General features: G+C 38.3%; 1 protein-coding gene across 1 annotated transcript in view; it reads right to left on the minus strand.

Moving 5' to 3' along the window:
• Adgrv1 (adhesion G protein-coupled receptor V1) overlaps nt 1-25968 on the minus strand; it is a 496777-nt gene that overhangs the window by 319044 nt on the left and 151765 nt on the right. Inside the window, exons 58-69 of the mRNA XM_048331390.1 lie at nt 25605-25769; nt 21845-21962; nt 19062-19185; nt 16956-17094; nt 16482-16664; nt 16075-16307; nt 12748-12896; nt 10725-10926; nt 9996-10215; nt 6605-6841; nt 5118-5267; nt 2981-3454 (exon numbers count right to left, since the gene is read on the minus strand). Of these exons, the coding sequence (XP_048187347.1) occupies nt 2981-3454; nt 5118-5267; nt 6605-6841; nt 9996-10215; nt 10725-10926; nt 12748-12896; nt 16075-16307; nt 16482-16664; nt 16956-17094; nt 19062-19185; nt 21845-21962; nt 25605-25769 (2394 nt within the window). The remainder of the gene's footprint in view (nt 1-2980; nt 3455-5117; nt 5268-6604; nt 6842-9995; nt 10216-10724; nt 10927-12747; nt 12897-16074; nt 16308-16481; nt 16665-16955; nt 17095-19061; nt 19186-21844; nt 21963-25604; nt 25770-25968) is intronic.

Below are 25968 nucleotides of genomic sequence, written 5' to 3' on the forward strand. Positions count from 1 at the left end.
CCACCCAAACAAGGAAGACTCTATTTTTTTAAAACATTTTTTAAAGTCTTTTTTTTTTTTTCTATTTTTCATTTCTGAGACATTGTTTGTTTGTGTTTTCCATTTTTATTTGTTTTATCGGGTTTTTTCTTTGTTTTTCTGGATTTTTTTTGATAACTTTTTTTGTGTTTTGTGCATTTGTCTTCCAGTATGTTTTCTTTGTTTCTCTCTTCACAAGCTCTTTCTTTAAAATTACTTTCCTATGATTACCACCTTCACTCTTTTCTGCTGACTCTCCATTGTCTATCAATTTAACCTTGTTCTTTCTACCAATTCTACTCTTTTCCACATTTCCAAGATAGACAGACCCCTAGTGAACCTGAACAAAAAATGAAGGCAGCACAACCAAATAAACAAGATCAGAGATAAAACAGGTAACATCACCACAGAAATAACCAAAATTCAGAACACAATAAGGGACTATTTTGCAAACCTTTATGCCAACAAATTCAAGAAGCTGGTTTGCAAACCTTTATGCCAACAAATTTGAGAACCTGGAAGAAATGGATGATTTCCTAGAAAAAAATTGATATCTCCAAACTCAACCATGAAGATTTAAACCTTCTAAACAGACCCGTATCCAGCATTGAAATAGAAACGGCAATAAGTGATCTCCAAGGTCCAGATGGATTCACAGCAGAATTCTACAAGGCCTTCAAAACAGAACTCACACCAATATTTCTCAAAATCTTCAATGAAATTGAAAGAGAAAGTTCACTACCAGACACATTCTATGAAGCCAGTATAACGCTCATCCCAAAACCAGCCAGGGACTCATCTCGGAAAGAGAACTATACACTGATTTCCCTGATGAACATAGATGCAAAAATTCTCAACAAAATTCTAGCCAATCGACTTCAACAGGTCATCAAAAATATCATACACCAGGATCAAACTGGATTCATCCCAGGGATGCAAAGTTGGTTCAATATACGCAAGTCAATTAATGTAATCCACCACATCAACTGGAGCAAGGTAAAAAACCACATGGTTATATATCTGGATGCGCAAGAGGCATTCGATAAAATCCAGCACCCATTTATGATAAAAACCCTGGAAAAATTGGGATTCCAGGGAACACTCCTGAATATAATAAAGTCAGTTTATGACAAACCAACAGCAAGCATAATTCTAAACGGTGAAAAGCTAAAGCCATTCCCTTTAAAATCAGGAGCAAGACAGGGATGTATGCTCTCTCCCCTGCTCTTCAACATAGTACTAGAATTCCTAGCCAGAGCAATCAGGTAAGAAGAAAACATAAAGGGGATCCATAAAGGGGCTGGGGATATGGCCTAGTGGCAAGTGTGCTTGCCTTGTATATATAAAGCCCTGGGTTCAATTCCCCAGCACCACATATACAGAAAATGGCCAGAAATGGCACTGTGGCTCAAGTGGCAGAGTGCTAGCCTTGAGCAAAAAGAAGCCAGGGACAGTGCTCAGGACCCGAGTTCAAGCCCTAGGACTGACAAAAAACAAACAAACAAACAAAAAAGGGGGGGATCCAAATAGGAAAAGATGAAGTTAAACTTTCTCTCTTTGCAGATGATTAGATCCTATACATAAAGAACCCCATAGACTCTACTCCCAAGCTACTAGAGCTGCAAAGTTGCAGGATATAAAATAAACCCTCAAAAATCAATGGCCTTTCTATATGCTAATGACCCAAAGACTGAGGCTGAAATCAGGAAAGCAACTCCTTTTGCAATAGCCTCAAATCACATAAAATACCTAGGAATAACCTTAACCAAAGAAGTGAAATACCTCTATGATGAGAACTTTAAAAACATGAAAAATGAAATTAAGGCAGAACTAAGGAAATGGAAAAACCTCCCATGCTCCTGGATTGGGAGGATTAATATAGTCAAAATGGCAATATTGCCCATTTTTGGGCATCTACCCAAAAGACCATAAAGAAGAACACACTAAAGCCACCGGCACAACAGTGTTCATCACAGCACAATTTGTCATAGCTAAAATATGGAACCAACCCAGATGCCCTTCAGTAGATGAATGGATCAGGAAAATGTGGTACATATACACAATGGAATTTTATCCCTCTATCAGAAAGAATGACATAGCCCCATTCGTAAGGAAATGGAAGGACTTGGTAAAAATTATACTAAGTGAAATGAGCCAGACCCCAAAGATACATGGAGTCTATGGTCTCCCTCATAGGGAATAATTAGCACAGGTCTAGGCTAGTCACAGCAGAGGATCACAAGAGCCTAATAGCTCTGCCCCATGAATGCATAAGATAATGCTAAGTGAAATGAACTCCATGTTATGGAAATGATTCACATATCACTGTTGTAATTACTTTCAATATGCCATGTGAAACCGTAGCTCCTATTGTTGATGATCCTCTTGTATCCCCTTCCTGTCGTTGTACCGGCACTATTACTCTATCTTATCTCAGTACATTGGAAACTGTATATACTGGTATTAGAATTAGGAAAGTGAAAGGGAATACCGAAATCGAAGACACAGGATAAAAAGACAAATGACTACAAAAGCAATGCTTGCAAAATTGTTTGGTGTAAACCAACTGAAAAACTCATGTGGGGGAGAGGGAAAGGTGGAGGTGGGAAGGGGAATGAGGGAGGAGGTAACAAACAGTAAAAGAAATGTATCCAATGCCTAATGTATGAAACTGTAACCTCTCTACATCACTTTGACAATAAACAAGAAAAATAAAAAAATAAATAAACGGGTGCCTGCTATCATATGGACAAAACTACATTTATATCTGCATGTGGAATGTGCTTACACGTGTCAATTCTTTAGCGGTTCTCTTGAATAGTTACCAGGAATTTCTTTAGGCATTTTTCATGTTTCACTGGATACCCCAATAAGACTTGCATCTGATCATAAGGAAAACAAAAGCTCTCCTAAAGGAGCGCTAAGAGAATGGATGGCCCCAAAATGGAACCTACACACTAACCTGAATTTTTATTGGCACTGTGTCCACTTTGTATCTGGCTCCATCTCTGACTACCAGCTGCCCCTCCATATTTTCAGGAGTGAATAGTTCTTCTTTATGATTGGATGCTATTCGAAATCTAACAGCTACGTCTCCAAATGCTCCTGCAAGCCTGGTTACATTGATTTTGATGGATCTCGTAAGGTTCTTCCCAATGAGAATGGATTGGTGATCTGGATGCAGGGCAAATACACCATGTGGGTCATCATTTGCAGAAACAGAGAACCATGTGATGCAATTCTCCTGATCCAGTTTTCCTCCTCCCTCCACAGAGACAAGCTGGACCACATAGGCTTCCTCGATCTCAGGGGTGTCATCTGGCAGCAAGTGAACATCGAAACTTGCTTCACTTTCTCCATCAGCCATGGTGAAAAACCCATTTGTGGACAGGAAGTCTCCAGTGATATCAAAGTCACTACTTAATTCCCAGTTAACCTAAAATAAAAGTGAAAAGAATCCAAGAAACATATTTAATGCACTATGTGAATCCCCAGCCCTTTAAATTGTTTTTCCTCTATAATATACAAAGAGAAATTTCAATTATGACTTGATATGTATATGTGTATATATATGTATACATATATATATATATACATATATATGTACACACACATATATAGGGCTGGAACTCAGAGCCTGGGTGCTGTCCCTGAGCTTCTTTTGCTCAAGGCTAACACTCCACCATTTGCGCCACAGAGCCATTTCCAGCTTTTCTGAGTAGTTTGTTAGCAATAAGTGTCCTGAGTACCTAGGATTACAGGCATAAGCAACCCTCTTGCATCTGGCTGTATGCCTTCTAATGTGCAAAGCCAACTTATCCATGTATGTATTCATTTAGAACTCTCACATACAATATCGAGGACAAGATTGTTTAAAAATAATATTATTTCACCTGCTTCTAGAGTAATAAGCCAACTTAAAGAGATAAAGAGAAACATGTGAACTTGAATATTCTAATTCCACAAATCCATTGGTTATTCACATATTATTGGAAGGTAAAAACTAAATAAAAAGTTTGCTGTTGGCATCAAAATTTATTGTGTATTTTTAGTAACAGGATATCTAAACCATAACAAAAGATTTCATCATTCTTTCTTAGATATTTCTGATCTCCAGAAAACCTTTAATATAGGAAGAGAACTATTTTATGGGAAATTTTTATTTTTTCTGTTTTTCTAACAAATGGTTAAAAAGTCATTTTTTTCCCCTGACAAACAAATGATCAAACCCATTAACCAAATACCAGAGGAACTTTGAGGAGCATCTTCAAGCTCCACCAATATACACACAATTTCATCCTCTTAAAAAAAAACACTTGCTAAAAGGAAATTTTCTTTTGAAAAATAAAGCTCTGAAGAATTCAAGAAGTAAGTTACAAAGGTCACTAAGAAGCTTAAGTAGGAAAGACTATGTTGTAGCAAGAAGTTGTTCGGTTTTCAGGATTCAGTGTAAGAATGGGCTTTGTAAGTAATTCTAAGAAAACTTAGAGAGATGGCAAGGTCAATGCTGGGAGAAAGCTGAATCGTCTTAAATGTGGTCTCTCATTTTCTCTAAAAGTTCAGGGACTTCAATTTATAATATATACAGATACACATGTATGTATATTTATTCATTTACTTATTTAGAAAATGGAGATTTTCTGCATTTTCCCCAACCACATTTGTTAGGCTAATTGATTTGCTACTTAGAAAAACCATGAGCCAGGTGTCTTGGCTCACTCTTGTAATACTAGCTGAAATCTGAGGATAAGGGTTTGAAGGCAGTCCAGACAGGAAACTCCATAAAACTCTTCTTTCTAGTTAACCAGCAAAAAGCCAGAAGTGGGGCTGTGACTCAAGTGGTTAGAATACTACCTTTGAGAAAAGAAAAGAAAAAAAAAACACTCAGGGACAGCACCCAGGCCTTGAGTTCTATTCCTGGAGCTGGAATTAAAAAAAGAAGAAGGGAGAGAGAGGGGGGGGGGAGAGGTTAGGAGGGAGGAAGGGGGAGAGAGGGAGAGAGGGAGAGAGAGAGTGAAGGAAGGAAGAAAGGAAGGAAGGCGAGAGAGAGGAACAAAGAGAGAGAGAGAGAGAAAGAGAAAAAAACAAATAAAAAATACCTTAATCTCCCCAAAGGTGCCTTTGACTCTTCTGACGAACAGTGTGATGATGAGTGGTCCTTCCTCGGCTAGTGGCTCTGCATAGGTCTTCTTAGATAAAGACACAGGAGCAAAATGAACAACTCCATTGGGGTCACCAAACTTTTGTATCTGAAAACCATTAACAGAGAGCATAGTAAACAGGATTTGCACAACTATGATTAAGTGATAACATCCAACTTGTTAACATACAGTTAAGCTGAGAGAACAAAGTAATGAAATGAATAACATCTGATTAGCTACTCAGATTTTCTTTTAACTTCCTTACTAAACAGATTATTGTCTAAAACAATTGAGTTCCTATTCTGCAAAGATAAAGGGAATAAGTAAAAAACTACAACATAGAACCCCCAAAGTAGAGCAATACATTGAATCCTGACTTTTGCTTTGTTTTGTTTTCTACACCCAATTTGTTGCCACCAAGTTGCTTCTATGCGCTATGATCACAGGTAAATAGAGGCAACAAAACTCTGCATTTGTTCATTTTATTCAAGAAACTGTCAAGGCTATGGTGCAGTTTCCAGACACTCACTAGTCTCTGCTGTGATGGCATTTGATAAACTTGATTGACATTTACCATCAGTTGACTCTAAATAGACAAGGTCCTCCTCAGTACTGAGTCTGAGTCTTATAGTTCAAATTTCTTAACTATTCGAAGCATTAAAACTTTTTTTTATAAAAATAAACAAGGCTACAAAATGAACTACCACCAAAAGTGATAAAGTTTGATTCCAAGTAATTATGACTTTATGTGGCTTTATTATTTCCAACTCAACCTGTTGGGGTTCAGCTTTGGCCTTGGGGGGGGGGAAGGGCAATGGAGAGCGCTCCCGAGACGCCACCCTTCCCCCAGCCCTGGGGGAATGCGGACGCAGGCCATAATTCTCTGGGTCCGGAACCAGAAGAACTGGCTTTGTAACCAGCCCCCCAACTTTCTCGCCAGCCCATGTGCCCCCCAGTCTCGTGGGCTTTTCACCTCTGGGAGGGTGCTAAGCAAGTGATGTTAGCTCATGAGGGGGTCCTATGACAAGCTCGCCAGCCTATCGCCAGCTCTTTGGTTGATCACCCCTTCTCTCGTCGCTCCCTACTATATCAGCTACTAGCCACTCCCTTATTAAATCAGATTTGCTCTTGAAGCGTCCGAGATCCGCGTACGCCTGGCTTTCTTCACGGGCAAGGAGGGAGGTAAAGCGATCTCATACGACCGCGTGCACCTGAGGTCTTTCCTGAGCCCCCCACTCCACTCTGGCCTTACCTGCGGGTCGGGTGACCAGGGGAGAGGGTGAGAAAGGGAGCGATTAGAGTAGAGTAGAGCCTGACCCCCTGCGCCAGGGGAGGCGACCCGAGCCCGGCACAACCTATGCACAGAGAGTTTCAAATAACATAAATGTGTTTCCTGGAAGAGCTTTAATTCCAACACCTTATGAGAAAAGAAATATCAGACTTACGGTTAACACAACATCTTTAGCTCTGGAGTCTATTGTGGCTTCTCCTTTCACAAGGGTGAGTTGAATTTTGAACGTCTCTTCAACTTCAATTTTGTCATGAGGATAGATGGTAAGGATTATGGTTCTCAGGCCACCTTCTCCCTCTTCAAAATAAAAGGTGCCATTCATTGGCTCCGCGAAGTCACTGTTCCACGGCAGTAAAACTTCGGAATTGGGTCCCACTATCTCCCAGTTCACCTGCAGGATGTTTATTTTTATAGAGAAATTAATTTTAGGCAAAAAATTATTACAGTATATGTTTTATTGAAAACACACATTCATATAGAATTATTCTAGCAATCCTCACACAAATTTCTGTTTTATCATCTTTTTTGGTAAAAATCGTATTTATTGAAATCATAATATGAACTTCATCCATTTAGAATACCAATTTTATGGATAAAACTAATTAGACAAACATATTGACACACACACTCATATTAGTGGCTCACACCTCTAATGGAAGATATCCAAGATATAGAAATTGAGAGGATAATGTTTAGAGGCCAGGCTGGGAAAAATCCCATCTTAATAACAGGGCTAGATGTTGTAATTCACTCTTGTAATCCTAAGTACAGAAGAGGTGTATGGGAGGCACATGTAATGTAGATTGATGAGAGTATGAGATCAGTCTCAGGCAAAAACTGAAACAGTCCAAAACTTTACTAAACAAAACAAGCCAAGGAATATGGCTTAAGTAATAAAGTATTTGTCTATCAAATATAAGCTCCTGAGTTCAAACTCCAGTACCATCAAAATGTGAGTGTGTTAGTTCCTAGGCATCTATCCTGAACAACAGGTCTCAGGATACCATAAACACATCTGCACATCCATGTTTATCACTGCACAATTCACAATAGCCAAAAATATGGAAACAACCCAGATGCCCCACTGCAGATGAATGGATCCAAAAAATGTGGTATCTGTACACAATGGAATACTACATAGCAATTAGAAATGATAAAATATTGGTATTCGCAGGGAAATGGTCAGAGCTTGAACAGATAATGTTGAGCGAGACAAGCCTAGAACACAGAAAACAAAGGCCCATGGTCTCTTTGATATGTGACTGTTAGGAGGTGGGGGGAACAGTAGAGACCAGGTCTACAAAATAACAAATTTATTTTCAAATGTATTTCCCCATGTTTGGGTCAGTGACTTTATGTTATGTATCTAAAATGAAACAACTACTAAACAAACATAAAAAGGTCTAGGATAGACCTATCAGAGGGTCACAATAGCTCAACAGCTATGTACACATGATTATATAAGATGACAATAAGCAAAAAGAACTCCAAGAGAAGGACAGGAGGATTCTATTCTTTTCATTGGGTTTAATGTTCTAGGTGAAATTCCTTTGGCATACCCATGTGGTTACTGTATATGATTTTGATATACTGGGTATTGTATATATGCTTACCTAAACTAGGGAAAGGAAAGAAAAATGAAGAAGGGTGTAAAAAATATGACAAGAAATGTACTCACTACCCTACTATGTACCCCCTCTGCACATCACCTTGTCAATAAAATTTAATGAAAAAAAATGTGAGTGTATTAGGGAAATATAAATTTAATGAAAAAAATGTGAGTGTATTAGGGAAATATAAACTTTTTTTTCAAAGTTCATGTCCTATCCGGCTGTATGCACCAACTTTGCCAATCATAAGACAACAAAACTACATAAAAATGCTGCCTTCTTTTCTTTTCTAAATATGCCTAATTTCCTACTGAAAGATGAGCAGAAAATTTTATGATTGTCATAAGAAATAAATATTTCTACAATGCTGAATTCATGTTTCCCCTATCAATGATGAAAGGAAACCAGGTGCTGCTTTCCCTTGGTCTTTGTTCTTTCAACAGCACGGGACTCTCAGCCTTGTGTCATTGCTCCTCAAATACCGTCCTGTGTCTCTTGACTTACATGATATTCATGTGACACCTGGTTTCCTGGTTCTCCTCCTTCCTGCCTTCCCACTCGTCATTCCAATATACCAGGAGCCCAGGTTCAGCTGAGCGTCCTTCTCATCTTTGCCTATACACTGAGGTCTCATGCTATCACATGTCTCTCTGTGCTAAAGTTGTGCCCACAGCTCTGGTCACTCCCAACATGCCCTACACATCCCAGGTCAGCATGGCTTCTCCACGGGCACATCTAACAGGATCACAAACAACCTGGCCAAAGCAGAATTCTTGGCTTTCCTCCTCCACTCCTCCAGGCTTCTGAACCTCAGAAATATAGAATTGATGACTATTTTCCTTTGCTTCCATGTTTAGCCAATTGACGTTTTCTACCAAAGTATGCTCAGTGTCCCTCTACTTCTGGCTCTCTATTGGCCCAGGCACCCAGGTGCTAATAGAGGGGTAGCCTCCTGCCCATCCTTGCCTCACACTGCTATTTGCAAGTCATTTCCCCTCAAAGTAGCACAAGTAAGCTGCTGTATATGAATAACTATGAGTGACATTCATTCCTGTTAATATCTCCCTAATAGAATCCAGTTGGCACTCAGTACAGTCTTTAACCTGACTTTAGAGTCCCATGTGAGCTTGGTGTCGGTAGCTCATGCTTGTAATCCTTGCTGTGGATCACGGGTTTTAAGCCATCCCAGACAGAAAAGTCTGTGACGCTCTAATCTCCAATTAACTACCAGAACACATAAGTAGAGTTGTGACTCAAAGTGGTAGGGCACTAGCCTTGATCAAAAGAGTTCAGGGATAGTGTCCAAACCCTGAGTTCAAGTCCCAGGACTAGAAAAAAAAAAGAGTTCCATGTGTCCAAATACCCATTGAATCCTCTAACTTAGCTTGTATGTTGTTCACCACTTCAAATACACCCAACCCCTGGGGCCTCTCCTGCCTCAAACATGTCAGGCCTTCATGGTTCTAATTAGTCAGCTCACAGTTTACCCACTACTTTTACCTGCTATTCCCCAACAGCTAGCAGGTCACCCACAAATGGGTTTTCCAGTTTTACGAGCAATCATTGAGCAGATTATGGTTACCACACAATTCTCATCTTACTGATGTGTTCCCCATTCAAGACTTTTGACTAAAGTGAACAGTGTGAGAACAGAGACCAGCTCTGTCTAATTCACCAATGAATTCTTTATGCGCTAGAACAAGGGTAGCAAACAGAAATCACTCGGTACATACTTGCTCAACTTTAGACTTGCTCTTGAGCATTTCCTAAGCACAGACTTGTACCTGGTACCCTTCTATGGACTTCATCAGACTCACAGGCCTCTTTTCACTTACAAAATAATTAATAAGTATTATTCATTGTGAGTAAATCTACTTGAGGAATTAGGAAATAAAAAATCAAAAATTATCTTTAAAAGCACATGGAGAAGTTTACCTGGATATCTCCCAAGAGTCCTGCAGTCCGCTCCAGCATCAAGGATAAAATCAACGTGGAATTGGGGTTAGGAATTGAGATTTTGCTTTGATTGAGAAACCGAACAATGCCAAATGGAGAGTCACTCTTGGCAATGGTTATTTTGCTCACAAGGTGGCGCCCGAGGACCGCTCCCCCAGTAGCTCCAGTGAGGAGAATTTCAATTAACTCTTCAAATTCACTGCATTGCAAGAAGGAGCAATTCTGTGAGTCTAAACATATGAAAAATGCTTCTAAAGTCCAAATAACAAGTCATTTTCCAAATCTGTCATACATATTCATACAGCAGTCACCCAGCAAGTGGTAAGGAAAGGAGCTAAGCATAAAGTGTGATAGACACCACAACCATATAACCCAGGATAGCTACCACACAGCCCCTCTTTGTCACTGCTCAGAGCCCAAGGGGCTAAACCCAAGATGCTCCTACATTCAGACTAGACTTTTGAAGAAAAAAAGTTATTTCCTTTATTTGAAACAAAATGACACCTACAACCACAGGAGACCGTTGACCCCTCTTTTCCTACCTCAGTTTATCGCAAATTTTTTCATCTGACATTCATGGTACATGTGTTCAAGATATGAAATACATGCATTAGTTATACTACAACATCCTTGCCTTGCATATGAACACACACACACACACACACACACACACACACACACACACACACTGGTTCCTACACTACCAACCTCTCATCATCATCAGTGATGGAGACATTTATAAAACTTAAGTTCTGCCCATGTTGGAAGGTGGCCGTGCTGCCATGCAGGGTATAATCCACTCCTCCAGGAAGAGCAGAGGCACTCTGAGAGATGAAATCAGCTGTCACTCGGCCATAAGTTCCAAGCAGCCTCCTCACTGGGACAGCAACCATCCCCACATCTTCCTCCACTGCAACAGAAATGTGGGATTCACTGAAACACCAGACAAAGCAATCGACTTCTGTAACCCTCAGCCAGACTAAGCTTGGCATTTAAATATGACGTTGTCATTTTTTATAGGTCATAATGAACCCTTTATGGCTTTCTTAAAAAATAAAGAATATGCTTATCAGATATTAAAAGTTATAGTGAGTAGTGAAAGGATTTAAATAACCTCATTAGCATAGACATTCCTCCTTTATTTTCTGAACAAATAATTGATTCTTGCTGACTAAAGTACTTTAGAGAGACACGGCAAATATGTGGGAAATAAAACATTGTGGATTGGCCAGAAGTGGTGCTGTGACTCAAGTGGCAGAGTGCTAGCCTTGAGTAAAAAGAAGCAGGGATAGTGCTCAGGCCCTGAGTTCAAGGCCCAGGACTGGCAAAAAAAAATTAAATGAAAACATTGTGGATTGCTTCCAAACCTGTATTTGAAATATCAACAACAGCATGTGAACATCATGTTGTTATATTGTATTCATTTTTTAAAGTCTACATATAAAAATAATTCTATTCTATTTACTGTTTCAATAAAAATCTACTTGTGGATATGAAAACACATACTCAAAAAATGATATCAATTGAAAAGTTCTTTGAAAATACTTGCATTTCTTGGGTTATACTAACCTCTGCATATTAGGATTTCATTGAATAGATTATACACTTACAGTTAAATAGCATTAAACTTTTATTATAATGCAAATATTTGTTGCCTAAAATTTACCTAAACACAGGGAATCAGTCAGACATCAGCAAATGGTAAAAGTCAAAGTCTTATTTATTTCCAATGTTACTAGCTATACTGTTCATAAAACAGTAATGCCTTCCAAGTCTCATCCATTAGAAAGTCATTAGAAATCTACTACAGTAAATTCTTCGTGTATTTTCAAAATCTCTAGATAACCAAGAAATTCTGATAGAGGTAACTGACTAATTGCAGAAACAAGAACATATATTTATTGTAGAAATATGTTCATATTCTGCATTTGAATAAAATAATTTTCCTTGAGAAGCAGCCATCTCTTCCAATCCAGATCAGAACACAGACATATATTCTGTATTGTGCTCCTAAAGGAGAGAATTGCCAATGCCAGGAAAGCTGCTAAGAACAATTTTGAGAAAGTAAGATCATAGGTTTAGACACTACCTGTATCTTCATCCCAGTGGTATACTTATTTCAAAGTATTCACTGAAAAAGGAGTATCTACTGATTTCTAATCACATGGGAAATAAAATATTATGTAATTTGAAAGACTTTTGCAAAAATAGTTAAACCAGAAAGATGTTTAATAATTCTCAAGTTAAATTGTTTTCCTAGAGTGATTTGCTCCTAATCATGTGACTTTTCACTTCACAAAAATGTTCGACTACTTAAAGCTAACTAAAAATTTATTTTCTAAATAAATAAATAAGCACAATGCTGGTGGCCTCCTACCTGTAATCCCACCTATTCATCAAGAGGAAGAAGTTAGCAGGATCATGATTCAATGCCAGTCTAGTCAAAACAAATAGAAATTTCCTACCTCAGTTAATAAGCTGGGCATGGTACCTAACTAACTCCTATAATTGCAGGCACAAAGAAAATTATGGACTGAGGCCAAGAGGTTTTTAAAAAGAAAAATTAGACCTTACCTGAAAAGTACCTAAGGCAAAGAACGACTCAGGGTATATCTCAAGCCATGAGCATGTACATACACAAACATACACACACCAGGAAAATTTACACATGAAAATTCAATGGTAATGTAGAAAATAGTGATGAACTTTTAAATAAACCAACTGCACCTACCTTCAAAGGCAGTATACTTTGGGTCAAATTCAATGATGCCCTCTACATTATCATTTTGTGTGATGATGATTTGAATGGTGGCAATGGTTCCTATTTCAGGAGGTTGATCTATCTGAAGTCCATTTTCTTGAATGGTAAAATCATATTCACTTGCAAAACCAGAAGAAAGAAACATTTCACATACAACAAAATAAAAATGCCAATACATCATTTCCTCATTATGAATTGAAAGGTCCTTTTTGATAGTCTTGCTTTTATGCACTACTATAATGCTGTGTGTGTGTGTGTGTGTGTGTGTGTGTGTGTGTGTGTGTCCACACTGGGGCTTGAACTTAGGACCTGGGTACTATTTTTTTAGTTTTTGTGCTCAAGGCTAGTGCTATAACACTTTGAGCCACAGAGTCATTTCCTGGTTATTGGTAGTTAATTGCAGATAACAATTTCACAAACTTTTTGGCCTGAGCTTTGAACCTACATCCTCGGATATCAGGCTCCTGAGTAATGAGGATTACAGGTGTGAGCCATTGACACCTGGCTTATAAAAGATGTTTTAAAGACTCTCAACATTAAGATACCTTTTAAAGTTGCTTTTGAAAGACTCTCAACATTAAAGTACTCTGTCCAGAAACAATGCTTTGAAAATGTTTTATTTCCAATTATTGATGTGAGAAAGGAGGAAATGTGGAAGAGGCTATCCTAAAACAAACCTCCAGGGATTAGTGCTGAGGACCTGCTGCAAAAGGGCTGCAGGACTCCAAAACAGTAATCAGCAGGCCTGAGGTCTCACTGTTGGCTGGCCTGCTTATTCTAAAGAGCTTAATGGGCACCACATCTCTATTTATACCATCAAGATTCAAGAAGATACTTGAATTGAATTGGAATTATTGCCTGTATGCTTTCATATAGAGGACACTTTCAACATATAACAGTATAGCACAGCAAAGACATTTTAAAACTACTATCACTCTCATTAAACAAGCTTCACTTGCAATTCTTTATGCCACTTAATTTCATGAAGTTAAAAGATGATATTAAATCACTTTAATCTTTTAGTTTGCCTTTCAATTCCCCATTCAGCAACCTACCAAGAGTGGAAACAATGAAAGAAGATTATCTCTGACGTACAATTAGGAAATTGAAGAGTAAAATATTAAGTGACAATAAGAGTTACAATGGTATTCTGAGATAGGTTGGGGGTTCTAGTCAAACAACTAAGATCCCAGTGAGTAGGTAAAAAGCCACATGCTGGACCATGCTACTTAGTTTTTCAGATCAAAGGAAATCTAATAATTGTCTGAAAGGAAGAAAATATTTCCCAGAATTAAGCCCAAACAGAATCCACTTATAAAAGGGTGCTAAGAATCTTCACATGTTCTAGTTAACCAGTAACATAAATACGATCTCACAGCTTTTACCAAATTTCACTTCTTGAATTACAATAACAAACAGTAACTGTCATTGGACATTTTAACATATTTCATATGAATAGAAACTCATACTATTGTCAGCACATTCATTACCAGGAAATTTAATATTTGAAGTATACTTGAAATAAAAATATTTACTTCCAGTTGGGAGGATATACTTTTTAACTTAAGTTACTGAGTGAAATATTTCAGCTTAAAACATTTTATAAGAAATGCAATAAGGGGCTGGGGATATAGCCTAGTGGCAAGAGTGCCTGCCTCGGATACACGAGGCCCTAGGTTCAATTCCCCAGCACCACATATACAGAAAAAACGGCCAGAAGAGGCGCTGTGGCCCACGTGGCAGAGTGCTAGCCTTGAGCGGGAAGAAGCCAGGAACAGTGCTCAGGCCCTGAGTCCAAGGCCCACGACTGGCCAAAAAAAAAAAAAAAAAAAAAAAAGAAATGCAATAAAAGCGGGTACTGGTGGCTCATGCCTATAATTCTAACTGCTCAGGAGGCTGAGATCTGAGGATTACCATTCAAAGCCAGCCCAGCCAAGGAAGTCTGCAAGATTCTTATCCAATAAACTACTACAAAAGCCAGAAATGGAGCAGCTCAAGTGACAGATTTCTAGTCTTGAGCAAAACAAGCCCAAGTTCAGGGCCCAGGCCCTGAGTTCCAGCCCCAGAATGGCATAAGACAGACAGACAGACAGACAGACAGAAAGAGAGAGAGAGAGAGAAAGAAAGAAAGAAAGAAAGAAAGAAAGAAAGAAAGAAAGAAAGAAAGAAAGAAAGAAAAAGAAAGAAAGAAAGAAAGAAAGAAAGAAAGAAAGAAAGAAAGAAAGAAAGAAAGAAAGAAAGAAAGAGAAAGTTAAAAAAGAAAGCAGGAAGGAAGGAAAAGAGTAAGAGAGGGAGGAAAGGATGAAGGAAGGGGGAAGGGAGGGAGGGTGGGAAAGGTAGGGAAGGAAATAATATTTCATGCACAAATAATTCCTTCAAGAGTATAAAGCAGCATCTTTCTCACATCCTGTACTACTCCATCTCAGAGCTGCTCCATTATTGGGTACTTCAGGATGCTTAGGGCATTGTTCACCCTGCCCATCAAGTCTGCCTACTATACCAGGGATGAAAACTTTATTCATCTCTGGTTTTCCTTGAACACATGATGCCTTTTTAAGGTGCACTATCTCTGAGTATGGATTTTCCCCACCTTAAAACTACTATGGGAGGGCTGGGGATATAGCCTAGTGGCAAGAGTGCCTGCCTCGGATACACGAGGCCCTAGGTTCGATTCCCCAGCACCACATATACAGAAAACGGCCAGAAGCGGCGCTGTGGCTCAAGTGGCAGAGTGCTAGCCTTGAGCGGGAAGAAGCCAGGGACAGTGCTCAGGCCCTGAGTCCAAGGCCCAGGACTGGCAAAAAAAAAAAAAAAAAAACAACAAAAAAAAAACTACTATGGGATGAGTATTGACATCCTTCACCATAGAGAAGAAACGTGGCCTTCATAGTACAAGGGAACCCTGTCTCACTCCCGCAAGAGACAGAGGAAAAGCAAAAGCTGCCACCCCAGGGGATGGAATAGCTAGAAAAGGGTTAGGCCATTTGCTCAACCAGTTGCAAGATATTCATGCCCTGGTTAGTTCTCTGGACAGCCTGAATTAATTCACCCATCCAAAAGATGTTCTTACCATGCTCATGGAATTTTAAATGAGAAAATGGCAAAAAATAATTTTATAGCCCTTAGTACTTATCTTCCCTTTCTGTTTATGCCCTAACACTACAAATCTAAGGAGGCAGAGAATTGCCACATGGCTTAATATTATCTGTACACAGTGCAGTTTTTATCCTGGCTTCCTTCCCTCCCTCCCTCTCTTCATTTTTTTTTTTTTCATAATCCTCTTTTTTTTTTTTTTACCTTCCCTGGAGATCCACCTTTGTAATTGTGAGAGAAAACTCCTCAGGGCCTTCAGGTTGGTCATCATCAAGGATCTCAACACGCAGACTCTTCACCACCTCCCTAGCCTCAAAGATGAGCTCCCCAGACACAGGCACGAAATCCAAGCCTGCCTCTGCCGTCCTGCTCACTGTCTCATACCTGAGCGCGACGAGGCCAAAGTGTCCAGCAAAACGGACAATGGTAATGTTGACCTATGGGAAGAGTATAATCTGAAGACTGGACAATGTTACCTGTAACTAAAGAGTCTCGTTAGCAGGATTATGCTGAAATTAAAATCAAAGTTACAATATCCTATAAGTTATATTAAAGCAGTAACAGGAGGAAATTAATTCAAAGTGATATGAATATTTTCACACCACACCCACCTCTTGTGCTTCTTCTGACACTTGGAGCTGCTCTTGTGCAAATGCAAACTGGCCATAGGGAGAGTCACTGGCCACCATGGTGATGTTGGCGGAGTGGCTGGTGATGCTCAGCTCAGCTCCTTCACTTGCCGTGAGCCGAAACTCATAGGAATACTTTTCCTCTGGAATGTCGTCGTTCAAAGCCTGGAGCAGGACAAAGAGCCATCAACACAGAATATAAAGAAAAGTGCCTATCCCTAAAGAACAGCTGTAGATTCCCTACCATTAACCTCTGCCCACCCCCAACTGTGGTCATATGCACACTCACACACATACAATTGCACACAATCCCATGGTCACTTACATAAAACCACACATATACAATCACATAAGCACTCAGAATTACATGCAGTCACACTCATAATCATGCATACACACTCACACCCACTGACACACATGGATTAAAGGGCTCACAGCAGCCAGCAGCACCAATACCTGTATTACTACAGTAGCTACAGATTGTCCATCCCGCATGGTCACTTTTCCTACTGTTTCAAGAAAGTCCCCCACAGAAGGAGGGAATATTTTCCAGAATACTGTGATATTCCCCAGAGTCCCAGGGCCACGAACAAGGCTAGAACAACATACAAATGCATATTTAGTACATCTTCATTAATGTCACCGTTTCCTAAATATTTGTTGTTGTCTTTCAATACTTCAAGTAACCAAGAATATTATGCCTTTAAATAATCATATCAATAAACTATGTATCAATAGAAAGTCTCAGAATTCCAAGATAATAACATCCAAAGTATATTTTGGCATAAATCTATCTTGACCGAATACTGACCAAAACTGAACATTGAAAGTAGAAATTTTTTCTTTTTTTCTTTTTGCTGGTCCTGAGGTATGAACTCAGGGTCTATGCCCTGTCCCTGAGCTTCTTTTTTTTTTTTTTTTTTTGCCAGTCCTGGGCCTTGGACTCAGGGCCTGAGCACTGTCCCTGGCTTCTTCCCGCTCAAGGCTAGCACTCTGCCACTTGAGCCACAGCGCCGCTTCTGGCCGTTTTCTGTATATGTGGTGCTTGGGGAATCGAACCTAGGGCCTCGTGTATCCGAGGCAGGCACTCCTGCCACTAGGCTATATCCCCAGCCCCCTGAGCTTCTTTTGCTCAAGGTTAGCACTCTACCACTTGAACCTTAAAGAAATAAAGATGAGTGTTCGTGCTGGGCACCAGTGGCTCACACCTATAATCCTAGCTACCCAACAGGCTGTGATCTGAGGATCACAGTTCAAAGCCAGCCTTCACAGCAAAGTCCATAAGCCCCTTATTTCCAATTAACTGCCAAAAAGCAAGAAATTGAGTCACAGCTCAAATGCTAGAGTGCTAGCTTGGAGCAAAAAATTCAGGGACAGTGTATAGGACCTGAGTCCCAGCCCCAGGACCAACACACACACACACGCACACACACACACACACACACACACACATACATATACACCCATATACATTAATACATATACTTATTACATTACCTTTACTTAATAAACAATATAAAATAAGAAAGCCATAATATAGTTAGTTCTTTAAAGAATAATGAACACCTCATGCATCTATATTACCATATATATGTATTACTTCTCAACAAATAACAAATTATTAACTTTAGATAATTATAAAAAAGATAAACCATCATATAAAATCTAGGTACCTAACTGATGGTTGTCCTATTCCTCACTTAAAAATGTGGGAGAGATAAAGCATGATGGTAATCCTAGTGACTCAGGAGGCTGAGGTTAGTAGGATTGTGGTTCAACATTTCATGAAATTCCCCCACAAACAAGGCATGTGCCTCTCTTTTCAGCTATGGTAGAAGAATAAATAGGAGAATTATAGTCCAGGCTGCTCTAGTCAAATAAAATGAGACCTTAACTCAAAAACAGTAAGAGCTATAGGGCTGAAGGTGTGGCTCAGATAGCAGAAAGTTTGTCCGGTAAGCACAAAGCCCTGAGTTCAAACAAGGAAGGAAGGGAGGGAGGGAGGTATAGAGAGAGGGAGGCAGGGAGGGAAGGAGGGAGGGAGGGATCCTCACAGATGAAATAACTCCTGTGATCACATGTTTAATGACAGAATAAACTTTGAATGCATAGATCTCCTCTCAGCCCCCCTATGCTTTCCTTGGTGTAGATTATGCAAATTACCAAGTCTAAAACCTTCCTTACTTCTACATATGTCAGGATGCATATATATTTTTTATTTTTGAAACTTTTTAAACATTTAAGGGAAACCAGAAAGCTGTTTTTAAAGTCCGCACTAGAGTACACACATCTTCTGTGCATAATAGCGCATAACTTCTTTCCATAGTGCAGTGCCAAAAATGCTCCTGACATTAGTGAAGAAATAAAAACAGTAAGCTATTATATTAATGTCAGGATGCATTTTTAATCTGCATATAGCTTGATCTACTCTCCACATGATGACACCATATATATGAATATAATGTGTGGACTCTATGTGTGTGCAGAGGATGACGCACTTGATTCTTATTGAACTAAAACCTCATAAAGACCCATGAGCCAAGACAAATAATGAAGCTTTACCTGATGTAAGCAGTCCCATTATATTTGGCCAAGGGTTCTCCAATAAGGACATGCCTAGATGATGGAGCTATGCCAACTTCTCCGGATGCTCCTTTAACACTTCGGATGATGATGGTTGCACTACCTAAGATGAAAATGACACAGCACACTTGGAAGCAACTATACAAAACTATGCACAGAGGCTAAGTAGTTAATACTTCTGACCATCAGAGTCAGCCACTAATATCCTTGCTTTTTCAGAGGATCCTAAAGCACGCTGAGATACTAAAGTATTGCGCCCTGGCTGGGGAATGACATATTTATGAAAGAGGCTGAAAAGTACCCTCCACCTCATAGCACTCAGTGATACAAGGTCCTCTGCCATGAGCAGGAAAGTCACCACCACCACTGTATGTCTCACAGCCTTGCTGCTCAGTCTGTCTGCTGACTGTGTTACAATAGCAAGAATGCTTAGGAACAGTTTTTTGTTGTTGTTTGTTTTTTTTTGCCAGAACTGAAGTGTGTTAACTCAGGGCCTTAGCACTATCCCTGGCTTCTTTTTGCTCAAGGCTAGCACTCTACCACTTGAGCTACAGTGCCACATCCAGCTTTTTCTGTTTATGTGATGCTGAGGAATCCACCCAGGGCTACATGCATGCTAGCACTCTACCAATGGGCTACATTCCCAGCCTCACTTTTTTTTTTAAGTTTCTGACTACCATTTGGATGGAAATATTTGTAAAAGTATAATATTTCTAATAACAAAGATGATAAGACTGTATTCAATAATATGAGTATCCATATTATGACTTCATAGGATTTTGAAGAAATTGTTTTCCAGAAACATGTATTAGGGTTGAGTAACCAAAAGAAGTAGACTATTGTAATTGCAAATTCTTTGCAATGGGTCAAGAAAAACAATGCCAGTTAGATCCATATTAAGAACTTCTTTATGTTGGTAAAGGAGTTATATGATCCCTAAAATACTGTCATTTGTGCTTCCCATTGGCCTGTGTCCTCAACCCTGTCACTTTAACACAACATATATAATGAATCTAATTGAAGACTTGTAGAAGAATGTGGCACAATGATATGGTTCTGTGACAAGTCTTGCTGAAAAGGATTCTTGATTAAAAGGTAGAAAGAGGGCCAGGAGGGGTGGGGCACTCCTATAATCCCAACTACTCCAATTATGGTTTGAAGGTGACCTAAGAAAAAATGTAAAACTCTATCTGAAACCAAAAAAAAACAAACAAAGATAAAAACAAAACAAACCAAAGACCAGGGGCCTGGCTCAAGTGATAGAAAACTTGCCTAGCAAGTGTGATAATCTGAGTTAAATCTCTAGTACTACTTAAAATAGGGCAAAATAAATTAAAATGTAGAAAGACTAGTGACCCTACATATCTAAAGTAATGTGATTTACAATTAAAAAAATTTTCTTGAGCATAGAAAGTTCTATCACAGACCTTTTTTTATTATTGGAAAGGTGGTGTACAGAAGAGTTATAGTTACATAAGGCAAGTAATGAGTACATTTATTTCTTTTTGAACAGTGTCACCTCTTCCTTCATTTTCTCCCAGATTTTTCCTCCCAATACTCCCTCTCCCACAAGTTGTATAATTCATTTTCAACATAGTGTCAAGTGAGCATCATTGATGTACTTGTTCTCTCTTTGTCCCCCCATTTCTGTACTTCCCCCTCACCCTCCAAAAAACAGATACACTTATGTACAAGAAAAAAGGTACAGAAGTTTAAAAAAAACAGTGGCAGAAAAATAAGTTTCGAATGTACTAAAGGTCATGGAAGAATAATAACTAAGCTTTTAACAGGCAGCAGTGGCTCATGTCTATAATTCTAGCTACTCAGAAGGCTGAGATATGAGGTTTGCAGTTCAAAGCTAGTTCAGGCAGACAAATTTGTGAAGCTCATATCTTGAAATAATAAGCAAAGAGCCAGAATTGGAGGCATATGGCTCAAGTGGTTGAGCACCAATCATTGGGGGTGGGGGGAAAGGCCAAGTGAGAGTGCCAAGCCCTAAATTCAAGCCCTAGTACCTGTGCTAAACAAAACAAAAAACCCCAAACCAAAAAATAAGCACACTTTCATTAAAAATTTCTCATGCATAATAATAATCATTTGTACAATAATACAATAATACAACATTCTTAGGACCATTAATCTTCACAGATCCAAGAAACAAGCCACCATAGGGACCACAGGGAGGCTAGAGCAATTCCTATTTCTGAAATATCAATGTATCTACTACTTACCTAATTTTTTTTAGGTGTAGATAGGCTATAATATCAAACATAATAATATATTAAGTATAAAAGAATGTTTTTCTACAAAACTAATGTGATCACTATAGATATGTTTTTAATGTAAAACAATCATTATTAGTACTTGAAAAGTAAATGATGTAATTAGAACTTTTCTGTTTCATGTGTAATGATTGTCTAGTATTGTTATATTTATCCAGTTTCCTGCTATTGGGCCAAGTGTAAGGCTTTAATATTTTATTTTATAATTATTGCTGCAACAAACACATTAAAAAAAAAAGCTAACAAAGTTTGAAGTACTTGACCTAGGGCCATGCTAACATCAGTTAAAGAACATTGAGTATGACAAGGAAAGAATTTTAAAAATTGTTTTCCTATAATACTGGTGGAAATGTCATCTCTATATTTTGGCAAACATTTTAGGAATTATACAGCCTAACATTGTCTTTGTAACTATTGTTTGATTACATTTTTTTTCTGAGTTTCTACTTTTTAATTTTCCAAAATGTTCATTTATCTTACCTTTTAGTGGCGATATTTCTACCTCATCAACTGAGACAAGCTGGATGGTGAAATGCTTGTCCTCCTCCAGCAGGGAGTCCCGAAAGGCATGTAACACAATGGTCTTCTGAGACTCAGCCTGCCCAAGTGAGAGTAACAACACGTGCCATTTAACCAAAGTAAACAAGTGAATGTTCCGTGAGTGTTTCTAAGTACACCCTTCTAAAACTATACCATTTACATGAGAATTACTGTATAAAAGTGAGCTCTGGTCATAAACTCCACTTTAGAATTCTTCTCTTTTTTTTGTGCTGGTCCTAGGGCTTAAACTTACAGTCTGGGTGCTATACATGAAGGCTAATGCTGCTCTAACACTTGAGACAGCTGTACTTTGGCTTTTTGGTGCCTAACAGTAGATAAGAGTCTTGTGGACCTTTTCTTCCCAGACTAGCATTGAACCTCAATCCTCAAATCTCAGCCCTGAGTAGCTAGGATTACAGACATAAGCCACAAGCACCTATTCCAATTTAGGTTCTTCATGGGAAATGTGGAAAGAAAGATTTAATACAACTTCTAAATTTGGACCCTTTAGGTTCCTTTCTTCTTCTATGTCATTTTTTTAAGTTTATATTCTGCATAGAGACAAAAAAAATCATAGATATTTGTCTTTCTCATTCTGAGCTTGTTTCACTTAACATCGTGATCTCCACTTCCATTCAATTTTCTCACACCTACAAAAATTTTCCATTCTTTAGGGTTGAATTATATTTTGTTGTGTGTCTATACCGTTCATTCTTAACCCATTCATTAGTTGTTGAGTAATTAGGCTGATTTTATAATTAAGACTGTTGTGAAGAATACTAGAATAAAATGGCTAGGCAGGTATCTCTGTCTTATGGTGACCGAATCTTTTTTTCAGGTATGCACCCAGGAATATTATAGCTAGATCAAGAAGTAGTTCTATTGATTTCCATCATAGCTGGGCTCCTTTGGACCTTCATGGTTTTTGTCACAAAGTCTTGTGTTTACATGCACAATCATTTTTGTGAGATGCTACTATGTATAATTGAGATTCATTTTATCATTAGCCATTTCTAGCTCTGAATTTGCCTGTTTACTAGAAATGCTATCTGTTACCCCCAAATTCTTATACTGAAACTTTTTGGCTATCCACATTTATATGCTGGCAAAAACTTTTGCGTCATTTCAAAACCCTTTTCATGTACTGTAGGTCAGCTGAATGAAGCTTATCTGATACACACATATTTTCTGCTATGGAGCATCACAAACTTCTTGGAATCAGGAATGCTACCTTGCAGCATGATACTTGAAAGTCCTTTTAAACAGTGAAATCATTAACACACAATGAAGAAAAAATACTAAACAGAATGCATATATGTATATACATATGCACACATATGTGAGGTATATTATTATTATTATTAGAGGCTTATAAGTGGTAAAACAAGAAGTCAAGACATGGCCCTCTTCCTCTACCTCAGTGAAGATATGAAAATCAGGCAAGATAGATCTTTACTCTTAATATGAATACAAAAGATTCATTCAGTCCTAGGACCATATGGATTTGTGGAATGCAATTACGTTTTTTTTGTGTGTGTGAGTGGGTGAATTCACAAATTCAGAATCATGAATAATATAAAGATTATGTGTATCATGAAACACAAGAACCTACTATATTTTATATGTTTATATTACCCTCCACAGTTGTTACTATTTATAATAATTTTGTCATGTTACATGATCCTCATCTCTCAAGAAACAAGTAACTTATCACAGGAGGAGAGTGTGTGTGCAAATGATAATTTCAGTCCATAGTTTGGGAACTTGGTTACAAAAGACAGCGATGAATGAATGTTCTGAGATTTAACAGGTGACAGACCTATAAAAAATTATGTTAGATGAAGTCAGGGCCACAGAGACCAAAGAACAACAACAACAACAAAAAAAAAAACAACAAAAAACCCAACAAACCCTTTTTCCCTTACATGTAGAAGCTAGATTTAGCCTATAAACTTATATGTAAATACAGCAAGTAATATATAACTGTATATACAATTTGTGTATATAAAATGGATTAACTGAAATACAGTAGGTTCAAAGCAGAACTCAAAAAATGTAATTCCTTAAAAAAGCAAAATTCCATAAAATAAAACACCAAGAAGTGGGTATTTGAAAAGGGTGAGGTAGGATTGAGGAGAAAAGGGTGGACCAAAGGAGAGAAGAGGGGGAGAATTCCATCAAGAATCCAATGTGTATCCTACAAAATTATGATGAGTAAAGAAAAAAGTGAACATGAGAGGGATGGGTGAGAATACTGAAAGGGGTGGCATTATTCAAGATAAATTATATTCATGAACTACTGTGTTAAATGGCAACTCCTTTACACAATTTCTTAAAGATAGTTTAAAAAATAAAATTTAAAGAAGGTGACAGAGAAACTTCACAATGAAATAGACTCAGAAAATTTCTCCTACTAGAAATTCAAATGCACTTAGGCACAAAGCCTCTAAAAGTAATTCACAAAAGTCTCATTTCATTCAATCAAGATTTTTGAAATTTATTTGAATGACTTTTTCTCTTAAATTTGTGACCATGTATTTCTATTTTGCACAACAGTAGTACACAGCAACAATTCAAGGAGTACCTACTACTGTGGGTTATTTCATGAAAGTGCATTGCTTTTGAAGGAATGGAGAGGGAGTTGACTTTCACTACAGGAAGTTGAGGTAGCAACCTGTTATTTTATTTGAAATTTTCTAAATGTCAGCTTTTTTTAAAGCACTTTGAAAGTGTCAGAGTGTTGTGGGGATTCTTTGCAAACACTATTTCATTTAATCTTCATGAACCTTGGTTCAGGGTAAGCAATTACTGTCATTTTGCATTTTGGAAACTAAGCAATTACTGTCATTTTGCATTTTGGAAACTAAAAAGTGAGTAATATTATAAAGATGGCCTAAAGTTGCATGGTATCACATGGTAGTGTGGAGCTGTGAATAAATATGTAATTCATATTTCAGGGATGACAGTGACCACAAGGACTCAAGCTGCTGCATTGACCACAGAGGCTGCATGGGCCACAAAGGCTTCACGGACCACAGAGAGTGCACTCAGTGCCACCAAACATAGCTGCTGAGTCTCTGTCCTCATCAACAATCCTCTCCATGTCTACTTCAGTTCTGAGTTTCTACTTTACAAAATGCAATGTCGGTAGGATGAGTGCTACTTTGCAAGGGTAGCATCACACACTACCTACAAGTACCTTTCCTATGGTCCTGCTTGAAAGTGGAAGAGACCTGTTAACCCTTGATTGTTCTCATGGTGGAAGGCAAAGACAAACACAAGATGAATTGTTTCCTCTTTCCAATTCCTAAATTGTATTCTAATTCATTTGGGGGCAGCTATAGTACTACCTCAATCATTTCATCAGTGAAGTGAAAATGAGCATTAATAATTCTGAATTTTTCTGAGTTTGAGATTGTCATTGAGGTTGTGTTATTGTGGTATCAAAACACTATTTTAGAATAATCAGAATAGTCAGAAAGCATATTTGAAGGGAAAATGTCTCAAGCTTGGTGATCAACATATGCCAGGACTACAGAAGGGGAGAAATGGGGTGAAATGAAAAGAAGGTAGTAGTAGATGCTGTCTGGTTTGGATGACTGATTTTGTTCTCAATCTAGAGAGGAAATGTGAAAGAAAGGCAGTTTTCATTTCATCTCTACCCCACCCTTCTGATTTTCCTGATGCTGGTTATATGTACCTCTTCAAAATCAAGTGTCCCATTCAAAGGATGGAGGTCACCCTTAGCCTTCTCATCTACAATCCAGTGAAGTCGGACACCTCCTTTTCCGCCAGGAGATCGAACGACAGTGAGTGTCACATATGTGTCAGGATCATCAGACAAAATGGACTCATCAATCATTACCTAAAAGAAATAAAGTTCAGTAGGGAAAAGTTTTCAAATAACTAAAATAAATGATAAATAACTGAAGAAATAAGTAAAACCATACATCTGTTGCAACTATTTCAGTTTTGGATTTACTGTGTTACTTATGGGATATTATAATCACGTGGCAAGAAAAAAATATGTTTCACCAAAACCAGTATCATTTCTTTCCTGGACA

The sequence above is a fragment of the Perognathus longimembris genome, chromosome 22, assembly GCF_023159225.1.
Source record: "Perognathus longimembris pacificus isolate PPM17 chromosome 22, ASM2315922v1, whole genome shotgun sequence".
NCBI lineage: Eukaryota > Metazoa > Chordata > Mammalia > Rodentia > Heteromyidae > Perognathus > Perognathus longimembris.